The sequence below is a fragment of the Tenrec ecaudatus genome, chromosome 9 (genome assembly GCF_050624435.1).
Source record: "Tenrec ecaudatus isolate mTenEca1 chromosome 9, mTenEca1.hap1, whole genome shotgun sequence".
Classification (NCBI taxonomy): Eukaryota; Metazoa; Chordata; class Mammalia; order Afrosoricida; family Tenrecidae; genus Tenrec; species Tenrec ecaudatus.
Genome location: NC_134538.1, coordinates 100,364,857 through 100,377,658, shown reverse-complemented (window position 1 = coordinate 100,377,658; position 12,802 = coordinate 100,364,857). Strand labels below are relative to the sequence as shown.

Sequence of the window (12,802 nt, the reverse complement as noted above, 5' to 3'; positions counted from 1 at the left end):
CCCCTCTACCAGAAAGTGCCCACCGTTGCGTCACTGGTGATCAGACAGCTAGCTCTCTGTAGATGAGTTCTTGTTCATAATTCAAAATGATAAATAAGCAACTCCGTTCCAGAAGTTACAGACCAGGGCCTAGAATGTCAACAATCCAGAATGCTAGCATGCCTGCATATGTATTTCACTTGCTCTTCTGTTAATTTACTCAGAGTGTAAGCTTCAGCAAGGGCAGATAACTGCCGATCATTGCTTTATTCAGTGGAGATTCCTTACAGGATTTCTTTGACCTTCCTTACTGGTGTGTCCTGAAAGACTATTTTTCTGCAGTTATATCAACAGCAGTGTCATCAGTCAGGTTGTTAAACTCTATGTTACATTTTGGATGTTCAGGAAGAATCGGGCTCTTTCCCCTGCCTGCCTTGCCTTCCCTGGAACGGACAGGGCGACAGGATGTGAGCTGACGCTAATGTAGTGATGGCCCCTCTGCCTCGTACGACTGTTACGAGGAATGAAGGTGCTGCAGCAGCGTTACCTGTGTCACTTCCTGTCATCGTACCACAGTGCTGCACCCCCATAGGCAGGTGATATTGGAATGATTTTAAGGATGGGGAGACAGACTAAGAGTAATTTTCTTAAATTCTGTAGTTCAGATGGCAACAAAGATCTTCTGTAGAAACTGCATCTTGCTACCTTTGCAGGAGGAATATGCACCCGTGAAGGGGCCTGGTATGTGGAGAACAGTGCATAATTGTGTGGCTGGAGATTATGGGTGAATGGTAGGAAGTAGAAAGCAGTGAGGATTTGGGTGGGTGGGTGGGCTTCGGGTAAAAGACCAGAATTTCATAAAGGGCCACGTTGTACCAAGAGTGAAATGAAGAACCAAGCAAAAATTCCCTACCAGTTAAAGGGTGTGAACCAGTTTTCTTTTAAGGAACCTACTTAGGTGTCTCTGTGGGTCTATAGAGGGAGACAGCAGGAGGACAGGATAAGATGCTGTTGTAAGAGTCTAGACCCATGATCCCCAAGCTTTACCTTCTGCACACTCTTGCCAGCACTTTTGAATATGTACTACTAATACAAATTTATGTATTTCTAATTTGCATATGTAGAATAGTTTAGTTCACAAACTGAACATTTTACTAGTAAAGCTCACTTTATTTTTAAAGATAAAAAGTTTTTTTTTTAAAAAGTATGGATAGTCTAATATTTTTTTCCTAAATGTCTGCAGGTTGTTTTGTGTTGCTAACTGGCAGGTCACCTTGAACTCACCAAGGGAGAAAAGGTGAACTCCTAGAAAGATTACAGCCTAGGAACCCCTGTGGAGCAGGTGTCTGTTCTATAGGGTTGCTATGAGTCAAAATCAGCTTACTGGCACACAAATGATCAGTAAATATTTTTCTGAGTTAGTGTTTAAAATTACACTAAAACTTGTCTGTGGCTGTAACCCTGAATGTTCTTAGTCTCACCGAAAATAAAACTGGTGCTTAAAATGTTTTTCTCTAACGGGGAAAAAGTGATGTAACATAAACAGTATGTTTATTCCTTGGAAGCTAATACCATTAGAAATAGATAGATTCATTTGAAAATTTCAAAACGTAAGATTTCATGGCATTGATTTTCCTGAGACTCTTTTCAGGATATAAAGTATTCTTTGAAATTGGCTGTTTAGCTTTGCTGTTGTAATTTGTAAGAGGTGTGATGTTAGTCTGTAGATACATTTGGAGACTGTCTTTACTAAAGTGCCTTGCTTTCATTTTATCTGTCACAGTGGATTCACAGTGAGTGGTCTGACTGTTATGAACTTACTGTGCAACAGGTATTATTCTGATCTATAAGCACATTTTCCACAGCTGCCATGTTAGTAGTAACTTCCATTTTACGGGGAAAAAAACAAAGTGGTTGTACTTGCCTTAGGTCAGTCTGCTAGGCCAATGTGGCTTTAGCTCGTACCAGTGTTCTTAATTTATGCATAATTGATTCTCAGATTTGGCTGCACTAAAGAAATACTTGGAGCGTATTTTGGTTTTGTTTTAAAGAAATAGAAAGCAATGACTGTGCTTCTCTCCAGACTTAATAAATCATAATCTCTCGGGGATGGCCTTTAGAAAGGACAAGGGAGCAAAGGTGATTTGGAGGGAGCATATCCATGGCAACATCTTGGGACTACATTTCCCAGAACCCCTTGCTACCCTGATGGATATTCCTATCTCCTGTATGTGCAGGAGCCCTTAAAAAGTGCTTGGTATGCATGTGGCCATGGTGGCTAGAAAGGTTTTCTTCCTCCTAGGTGTCTGTAAATAACACCGTCGTGAGAGATCTACATCTTCCAAAAGTAAATCTTTGTCATGGTAAGACAAGAACCTGAATTCTAGTAATAGTCTAGACATTGGCATTTTTAAAAACATCATCTGATGAGTCTAATGTGAAGTCCACTGCTATATTGCTCACTTTAGATTTAATAGTGTTTGTTAATCTGATAGTATGACAAAATGCACCCAGAGACTTAGACTAGAATAGAACCATAGCAGAGAATTCACATACCTACAATAAATGAATAAGAATATATAGATTTTCTTAAGTTGGAATTATTGACCACAAAGCTTTATGTCCAAAAATAATATCAACTATGTGAAAAGAGAAATTGAGGAAACTCAAGTTAGAAACATATACATAGCTTTATGGTTAATGACTTCTGTCTCTAAATGAAGATCCAAATCTCTAATAGCTTTTCTATTTTTTTCTCTTGTAATTCATTATCGTATTTCAAAGTGTTTTAACAACCAACATTTGATTTCATGCTAAATATGGTATGCACCTCTAAGCATGGTCTATTAAAATTACATAGCCAATATAACAGTTCCCTACTCTTGATTTTCAGAGTTGGATAATTCTTTTTTTTTTTAATGTTTACTGGGGGCCCTTATAACGGTCCATACATACATCCATTATGTCAAGCACATTTGTACATATGTTGCATCATCATATTCTTTTTTAATAATTTTGCTGGGGGCTCATATAACTCTTAGCACCATCCATACATCCATCCGTTGTGTCAAGCACATTTGTACATTTGTTGAGCACATTTGTACGTTTGTTGCCATCATCATCAAAACATTTGCTTTCTACTTGAGCCCTTGGTAGCAGCTCCTCATTTTTTCCACCCTCCCCCACCTGCTTCCCTCATAAACCCTTGATAATTTATAAATTATTGTTTTCATGTCTTCCATCAACTGCTGTGTCCCTTCACCCACTTTCCCATTGTTCATCCCCCCTGGTGGGGTGGGCGTTATATGTCGATCATTATGATTGGTTCCCCCTTTCTCCACTCACCTTCCCCTATTCTTCCTGGTATTGCTACTCATTATTGGTCCTGAGGGGTTTATCTGTCCTGTATTCCCTGTACCTGTGTACATGCTCTGGTCTAGCCGGATTTGTAAGGTAGGATTGGGGTCATGATAGTGGGGGGAGGAAGCATTAGAGAACTAGAGGAAAGTTGTATGTTTTGTTGATGCTCTACTGTACCCTGACTGGCTCGTCTCTTCCTTATGCCCCTTCTGTAAGGGGATGTCCAGTTGTTTACAGATGGGCTTTGGGTCTCCACTCCACCCTCCCCCTTGTTTGCATCAATATGATTTTTTGTTCTGGGTCTCTGATGCCTGATACCTGATCCCATTGACACCTCATGATCACACAGGCTGGTGTGCTTCGTCCTGTGGGCTCTGTTGATTCTCAGATAGATAGTTTATCTTCAAGCTTTTAAGAATCCAAATTCTTTTTATAAATATAGACAGAACTATTCCAAATCGGAGAAGATCTCTGGTAGCATAGTGGATTAGGTATTGAGCTCAGGGTCAGTAATTCAACCCCATCAGTCATTCCACAGGACAAAGATGGCGCTTTCTACTCCCATAAAAATTGTAAGTCTTGGAAACCCAAGGGTTGTCCCTAGGAGTCAGGATTGACTCGATGGCAGTAGGTGAGGTATGGTTTGTACTCTTAACTATATGGCACATAACAACAACAAAGAATTGTAAATACTCATATTCCATTTGGTTTTAATAATTGGCATTGGAAAAATGTTATGAAGGAAACCTGATGGCACAGTAGTCAGAGGCTAATCAGAGGCTAGATGGTTTGTCCTCACCAGCCGCTCTGCAGGAGAACAATGTGGAAATCTACTTCTATAAAGATTTGGCCTTGGAAATCCACAAAGGCAGCTCTACTCTGTCCTGTAGGACACCTTGAGCCAATCTACTCCAGGGCAATGGGTTTGAATTTTTTGTTGTTAGAAGGACACAAAGTAACAACTGTGTTTGTATGTATTGTCATATTACTACCCCCCCAATAGGATAGCATGAGAAACTTTAGCATGCTTGTGAATAAGAGGAATTAACTTTCCTGAGCAGGTCATGTTTATACTGTTCGCTTACTGAAATGTGGTGTGTTGCATTCAACACAGATTTCTAATTGAACAAGTGAATTTTTATATATCCATGAAATCTAGAGTGGGTTGCATTGCTACAATCCTAAGGGTTCTGTTTAAAACCTATTTTATAAAGGGGGATAAAAAGGTCTGGGGGTGGTGTTCTATCACCCTTATTCTCATCAGTCTTTGAGTGTGGACTACAGTTTTGTAGTTTACCCTAGCTAAAGTGAAGAGGAGCAGCAAGCTCTCAGACCCTGAATTAAGCTGGTGTTTCACATCAGCTGTTGAATCTAGGAAGAAAATCCTTAAATCTGAATGTTAGAAGGAAAAAAATTCCAAGATGATATTCCTTCCAATAGACTATTCTATGCATAATCTGTAGGCACTACCTGTATAACAATAGTGATGGAAAAATCATGTTTTTGAACTTTTTCCAATAGCATGATCTTGTTAATTTGCGATTTCCCAGCCAGAAATAACATCATATTCATTCTCATAAAAGTACAGATCTCCATTCATGAGACTCAAAAATGTGCTGTGAATCACAAACATGCACTCTTAGGGTGCATTGAGGATTCATTCTCCTAAGCATGCATTAGACAATGATAAACATGTTCCATTTTTTTAAGTGCTGTGCCCTAAAGTAGCCTCTCAACACTGTAACAAGCATGCTTTAATTATGGTCCTAATGCCATCTTTCAAACTAGATGAAAACAGTGAATCTCAGTAGATCCCATGCTTCGTATTTTAGCACTGGAGCCTGGTTTACATCAAGTCAGGTTGTGATTAAATGTGAGGGGGTACCCCGGAAAAACAAGAATTTTTTTTCCCGCAAAGCTATATATTTAATTAAAAAAAATAAAACCACCTTTATCACCTTCAAAGTACTCTCCATTACACTTGATACATTCGTCAAATCTATGAACCTATCTGGGAATCATTTTTCACACTGATCTATTTGGATGGCTGACAGCACCTCGCTGGTTTTTCCTTCACCTCTTCTATGTCGTCAAATCACTTTCCTTTCATGTCCTACTGCACTCAACCAAAAAGAAGTCACATAGAGCGAGGTCAGTTGAGGCAGGTGCATGGGGCAAGTGAGGCATGCTCTTTTTGCACTGAGGTGGCTGAGTGAGCAGGTGCGTTGTCATGGTGGTAAAACCAGTTCCCCATCTGCCGCAAATCAGGCCTTTTGGGGGGGCACATTGTTAACTATCTTTTCAGAACCTTTAAATCAGTGGTTCTCAACCTGTGGGTCACGACCCCTTTGAGGGGGTATGGCAAATGATCCTTTCACAGGGGTCGCCTAAGACCATCTGAACACACATATTTCCGATGATCTTAGGAACTGAAACACCACTCTTCTATCCATTTCTGGGTCCGCCCACATGCAGATACCTGGTGTGATTATATCATCATGCCGACCCCGTCACATATACCCTGTACAAATACAGGTGTATGTGACGGGGTTGGTGGCATAACATACTTATGTGGGCCAGTCACACGTGTAGAGAGCAGCTACTGTGTTGAAAGTAGCCGTATTGGAGGTAAAATGACATTTCATGAATTATAATTACATATTATTTTTGTGATTAAACACTATGCTTTAGTTATGTTCAATTTGTAACACTGAAAATATATTCTGCATATCAGATGTGTACATTACGATTCATAACTAGCAAAATTACAGTTATGAAGTAGTAACAAAAATAATTTTATGGTTGGGGGTGATCACAACATGAGGAACTGTATTAAAGGGTCACAGCATTAGGAAGGTTGAGAACCACTGATCTAAATAGAAAGCTTGATTAACAGTCTGACGTGGTGGAGCCAACTCCAAATGTGGAGTCGGCGAACCAGAGACAGTCACGAGAGAAGCTCTGGTGGTCTCCTCTGCAGCTGCTCCTTCCACCAGGCTGGAACTTTGCTGGACAGCATGGTTGGGATGGCTCCCAACAGCACACTGTTCTCGTAAATCAGTCATCACAAAAAAACAAGGTTGGAGTGAAACTGCTTTTACAAAAAGTTTCACTAGGAACAGAGAGAACCTTCCCCTGCGACACCACTGGGCGCACTAACTCAGAGGCAGGTGCTCAATGCTTGCCTAGTGGGAAAGAAAATTTGAGGAGGTGTGGGATGGGTAGGATTATTATATTTATTCAAATACATTACTGATTTTATTACTTGGCATCTTACAAACATAATGACATATTTTGGTGGAGTTGAATTTTTAAAATCCTGTGCTAAGTAGGAGATAAAAAAGAAACCTCACCAGCTCATAGAACTGCCCTTGTTTGCTGAGGCAGTAACTCATTGCAGGAGCAGAAAGCCCCATCTTTCTCTCAAGGAGCAGCTGGTTTTGAACTCCTGACCTTGTGTTTAGCAGCGCAACATAGAACCAATGCATTACCAGGCTATTTGTCCAGGTATACCAGGAAGCCATTGCATATAGATTTTTATGACCTTTCCTAGGAAGACTTTACTTTTTTTCATTAAAAATAGGAGAAAAACATACTAGCATGCTAGGGCGAGATGAGGAAAACATACTAGGGCAAGGCGCTTTGGGATTTTTTCATAACTCTAGCAAAAATACAAACTGGAAAGTCGCACTCTTTAGCACTTATTTTAAAGACAAGTTGTGAGAAAATTATGTTTAGAGAAACACGTGTTATAAGCCCTTTGTCCCCTCTACTTGTATTCATGCTGTTTAGCAAAATCAGTATTTCTGCTAAGAACTTTTGTAATGCTTATTTCACTTATTTAAATTTTTACTTCATTTGGACAATGAGAAAACAGGAGGACCTTGTATTATTATAATCTCTTGTCATTTTTTTCATGAGTTATACATATTACCTCATTTACACTTTTGAAATGCATAATAAATAATGTGTTGGTGTTCAGCATTACAGCACTGCATTATTCAAAATGTCATTTGGGGGCCAAAATATCACCCTATTATGTTATTTGGTATGGTAGATTACTCACACATTGAAATTCCCCCCCACCACCACCAAAAAAGAAGAAGAAGAAAAGTTCTACACATGGTGTTAGAAATAGCTTTGCAATAAAGGAGCTCTGTGTGGGAGCAAAGGGGCAGGAGTGGATAAACTGTGCAAAGGCTGCTTGTTTGGAAATCAAATTTCATTTAAAGGAACTTTCAATCACTAGTTAATGTAACTGCTTTAAATTTACAGACAGTGGGAGTAGCTCACCGTTACCCAAGTATGCTTCATCTCCCAAACCAAACAACAGCTACATGTTCAAACGGGAGCCCCCAGAGGGATGTGAGCGGGTGAAGGTCTTTGAGGAAATGGCGTAAGTAATGTCTTTTCTATCAGCTGGGATCTGCAAAGCTGTAAAGCTTTCTACTGAGATGGGTTGATTACAGATAATCAACTACTCCATCCAGCTGATGGTGTCTTTAAGAAGCGTATTATTGAAAAAAGAACCGAGTAGGCAAAAGAGATCTTACTGAAGGAAAGCTGGCTGGCGTCGGTGTGCTGGAAGTGTATGTCAATACAAAGAAACTTGGAAATTCACCCTTCATGGCCTAAAGGATCTACTTTGAATTATTAAAATTCCCCCTCACACTCTGAAATTGGAGATGGCTAACAAAAAGACACATGGGATCCATGTTGGTGTTCACCTAATCATGGTAATTCCACAGCCAGAGCAAAGTCGGGCTCCTTCCTGTACAAACACATCTGCCTTGTGTATTCTCCATGGCAATCAGACTTTGTGTTCACAGATTTGATTTTATTTGGGCACTTGAGTATGTATAAATTAGAAATTAAGTCAAAAGAGGTCCAAGCTATAAATAATTGGCAGAATGGCTCAGAAAAGGACCCTCTGGCTGTTGACTCACTTGTCCCTTTGTCCTAGTGCCTAGTAGAGGCCTCTGCACTCTGGCAGCCTATCTGGGGACAGGGAGTCCAGGAGTTGATGGCCTCAGTCCCAGGAATCGGAAGTGAGGAAGGGCTTGTGGGCCAAACTCTGTAGGGCACACATACTGTGCGAGAGAAGACTGGAAGGAAAGCGTTCTACATCTGTGTTAACAGAAGCATGTACAGAGTTACAGAAAAGGGGGGGAAATGCTTATAACCAGAGGAGGGTGAATTACCCCACAGTATACTTTATCTTAACAGAGAAGGTCATTCTGACCTTGCCTAATCTGCAACTCTAATATAGGTTATTTTTCCATGTTTCTGCGTGATTGAAAGCAAACAGCTGACCTCTAAAAAGTGTATCACCTGCCTGGTCCTTTAGAAAATCCTTTTGTTTCAATGATCACTTCTGTGCTGTGTAGGTGACTAGTCAGCCAACTGACTTGTGCTATGGAAGATGTTTATTCCACTGTGTACACTTAACCCCATTCCCTGCCATTCACATGCTAGCTGTTTTTGAGAATTCTAATTAATTCAGAAAGTAATTTTTGGTAATTTTAAACTTAATTTTGTTTTATGGTTTTAGGTCTCGTCAGCCTCTCTCAGCCCCTCTCTTTTCATGCCCTGACAAAAACAAGGTTAATTTCATCCCAACGGGATCAGCTTTCTGTCCTGTAAAACTTCTAGGCCCTCTCTTACCTGCCTCCGACTTGATGCTCAAGAACGCTCCTAACTCTGGCCAGAGCCCAGCTCTGACTACTCTGACCGTTGAGCAGCTCTCCTCCCGAGTGTCCCTTGCGTCTCTTTCTGAAGACACCAGCACAATGGGCTCCACAGAGGTCTTAGCCCAGCAGCCATCTCCGCAGCAGCAGCTTCTGCAGGAACTGCAGGGTGAGGAGCTCGTGTCCACTCACAGCTATGTGATCATCTAGTGCAAGGGGGAGCCGGCCTCTGCCCTATGTTCATGGACTAGGAACTCTTACTCGATCTCTCATACATCTATCCGCACGGAGTGACAAACCTTACCGACCACCACCACCACCACCAAAATACTTATCAGCATCACAAAGTATCTCGTAACATTGATCTTGGCAGGGACGGAACTCCTATTAGCAGTTATTGTGGAAAGCAGTAATGCTTGCAAAATATGTGTGTCGTTCAGCATTTTCAGTGGAGACTATGCATTTCATAGTATGTCTGACAGATTAGTATTGTGTCTTGTGTTTTGTTTCAGAATCTTCAGTATAAATAAGCTCTATATCAAAAAGTTGCTTGTCTAAATAGAATGTCAACAAAACAATGTCTTGCTGTGTTTTGTCCTATGGAAAATACTGTACTTCAGGATTATGTTTACAATTGATCCAGGTGTTTGTTTCTAACTTCTGTAATACATGCAATGCAAAAAAAAGAATATATATATATATGGCCACAACAGTTGCACAGTGCCCACCCTATGGCCTAGCTTCAGGTACTTCAGTTGAAGTCTAAACTCAGGTAACTTGGAATGTATATTATATTGGGATATTAAATATTTCACAGCTAAAAAGCTAAAGAGGGAACATCACTCTTTTGCCTTTCCTTATTTTATGCATTTCCCTGTCCTCATTACATTCCACATTCTTGGAATAAGAAGTACATTCAACCCTAGGAGAGCGATAATCCTGGACCTGGGTGAACATGAGGAGAACCAGCAAATCCGTCTATTTGAGATCACTTTTGTCATGTGGTTACAAGTCAAACTACTGTTGCATTCACTGTTTCAGCACGTGTAATCTGTAAAAGTGGCTTTTTTTTTTAAGTTCAATGTTGCTTTGCAAATGACTGTTACAATGTTGCAAATACAGTGTTCTGTACTAGGCTGTACATAACATTCCACGTGGCGCTGATGAAATTTGTGAATGTCCAGGTTTCCCTTTAAAATAATTGAAGCTTCCCGGGGGAGGATCAAGATTTATGTTGGCCTCTGGAGTCATGAAATGCTACTGTTTCATCAAGGCATATTAGTGTTTGCTTTCACTGGGCTTTTGTTTTCCTCAAGCAGTTTGTGTGTAGGAGCTGCATTTAACTTGCTGAGAGGACACGTGGGTCTCAGAATTAATGCACCATAAGTTGAGCAGGTGATTTGAAAAAGCAGTTGTTAGAAGCTCTCATATAAGCCTCTCATAATACCATCATGAGTACTTTTGGTAAGATTCTGATGTGTGAATAGACCATAATCCCAAGTAAATAGCTTTGAACTTGCAGACTTGACATAAGTTCTCAACAAAGCATGAAAAGAGCCTTAGATATTCCTGTTTAGTCATTAGGAGAACCCAATTTCCAGTGAGTGTTTTCTGCAGCTCAAAGAGGGTATCCAAACAGATGCCTTTGTATTTTTATTCCATTGCTTTCAGTCCGATAACTCCTAGAGTTGTTTCATCGGCATCTAAAGTGTATGGCACGATTTTCTTAAGAATTGGGAGAACAAGGTGCCTACAGTAACAGGAGTGCTTCAGTTCCCTTTAATCGTTCCTTAAGTCTTCCTTCTTTCTTTTCACTCTCTCCCTTTGCTTTTGGTTTTATAAAGTGGTTGGAGGTTGAGGTCATAAGAAAGCAACACAGTGCTTAAAAAAAAAAGAAGAAATGGATGTATGTGTGTGACTGTGTCCGTGTGTTGTTGTCCATTATTTTTTTTCCATGATCCCAACGCTCTTCTTTCCACCAAAGTTTGCAGTAATCTTCTCTCCTGAAGGTGCATCCTGGCTCCTTTACGTTAGTCAGTGTTATATTGTAGGAGACTGTCGTGGAAAAAGGGACTCAGTTTACTTTTGCCATTTTCACAGGGGAACCTTTGAAAACAATCTTAACAGCAGCAGACACCTTTAACCCTAATAATCTCAGGCCTTGATGAAAATACTATATTTTGTAGATTATGGTTAAAGGGAGAGAAATACTAGTTCTGTAAGATAAATATGAGCTCCATTTAACTTCTGATCTCTGGTTTAGCATTATATAATGTGTTGATCTTATGCTCTGCTTTTGTCCAAATAAGATGCAATAGTATCACTATCAGTTTCAGAAAGATGACTTAATATGCTTTTATGGTGATGAAATCTGATGTACGATATTTATAGTGACATGTACTTTTATTTTCTCATGAGAAACTAAATATTAATTGTGTTGTACATTTGTTCTTAGCATATATTAAAGTTTTGAACCAAATGTGTTAAAGCTTATGCTTTGCCATGTAAATTACCCAGAAGTTGTTGAGCTCAAATGTATCCTACGTGCAGCTGTAGAAATTTGTCAAAGAATTGTTTAAATTTTGTATATAGTTGTACGGTTTAATTCTAGCCACTTTGCTGAACAGTATTGGAGTTACCATACGATATGGCTTTACACAAGGAAATATGTGGCTTTTGTTTTGTAATTTTTTTCAGTGTAGCAGTTTCTGTGTCTTATTTAAATAAAGTTATTAGTAAAACTGGAATAGTTCACATGTTTGGGAAGACGGGGTGCTTAGCACGGCGGCAGATAGTGGTGAATTCAGCTGTTCAGTGCTCATCGGGGTCCTGGACAACATCTGTGGGTTTGTAGGGCATCTAACTGGATCAGATTGCTACAACCTGGTTTCCTCTTGACATTTAATTGACACACTTTCCCTCACCAGTGAAGAAGCTGGACTTCTAAAGGCTCACCTCCTTGTAGTGCTCGCAGCTATGAGTACCTAAGAGCACATCGTCTCCATTTAAAAATATATATATACCTAAGAATTGCTTACATAAGTCAGTTTTGGGTTTAAATTCACTGGGAAAAATGAAATTTAGAGGTAATGGAATATTTCCACGAATGTTTTGAAAACCCCCTCATTTTTCTTGTAAAGAAAACAAGTAACAACTTGCTTTACCCCTTTCATTCATGTTTAGGTTCAAACTAAAAAAATACTCACTGCTCTTAAGTCAGTTCAGACTCAGTGACCTTATAGGACACAGCAGAACTGCCCCCAAAGGATTTCCAAGGTTGTAAATCTTTGTGGGAGCCGACTACCACCTCTTAGCCCCTCAGAGTAGCTACCAAACTCCAGCGACTACCCTTACCCACTGAGCACAGGGCCAGCCTGCCACTCGAATGTTGACAGTCAGATGTAGACTCAGTGGCAAAGCTTTAGAAGCTAAGTCGGGCCATGGAAGACTGAATGGTGGACCAAGAGCCACTTTGAAAAATAGTTTGCTTAGCAGATTGATCTTCAGGCCCAAAGCACAGCCAAAGAGATTGCTGAGACTTAACCCTTAAATTGAACTTGAAAGTGTCTGTTTAGTAGTTTTGTCTTTCAAAAGCCATATGTAACTTTAAAGGTGAAATTTACCCACTATCTACTTGAGTGTAATAAAAAGTGTAGATAGGAATTTCTGTACACTAAACAATTAAAAAACCCCACTGCAAGTGAATGTGAAGGAAAAGTAGAATTCTCACACCAATCCCTGCTGGAGTCATTCAATGTAAGCAACCTTAAGAAACT

At 40.0% G+C, this 12,802-nt stretch overlaps 1 protein-coding gene across 2 annotated transcripts in view; it reads left to right on the top strand.

Annotated features, from left to right (window-relative positions):
* The window catches only part of GLCCI1 (glucocorticoid induced 1), a 107,801-nt gene extending 96,067 nt beyond the window's left edge, over positions 1-11,734 (top strand). For both annotated transcript variants that reach the window (XM_075558362.1, XM_075558363.1), the window contains exons 7-8: positions 7,615-7,735; positions 8,891-11,734. In XM_075558362.1, the coding sequence (XP_075414477.1) occupies positions 7,615-7,735; positions 8,891-9,236 (467 nt within the window). In that variant the 3' untranslated portion in view covers positions 9,237-11,734. The remainder of the gene's footprint in view (positions 1-7,614; positions 7,736-8,890) is intronic.
* Positions 11,735-12,802: the final 1,068 nt, after the last annotated feature.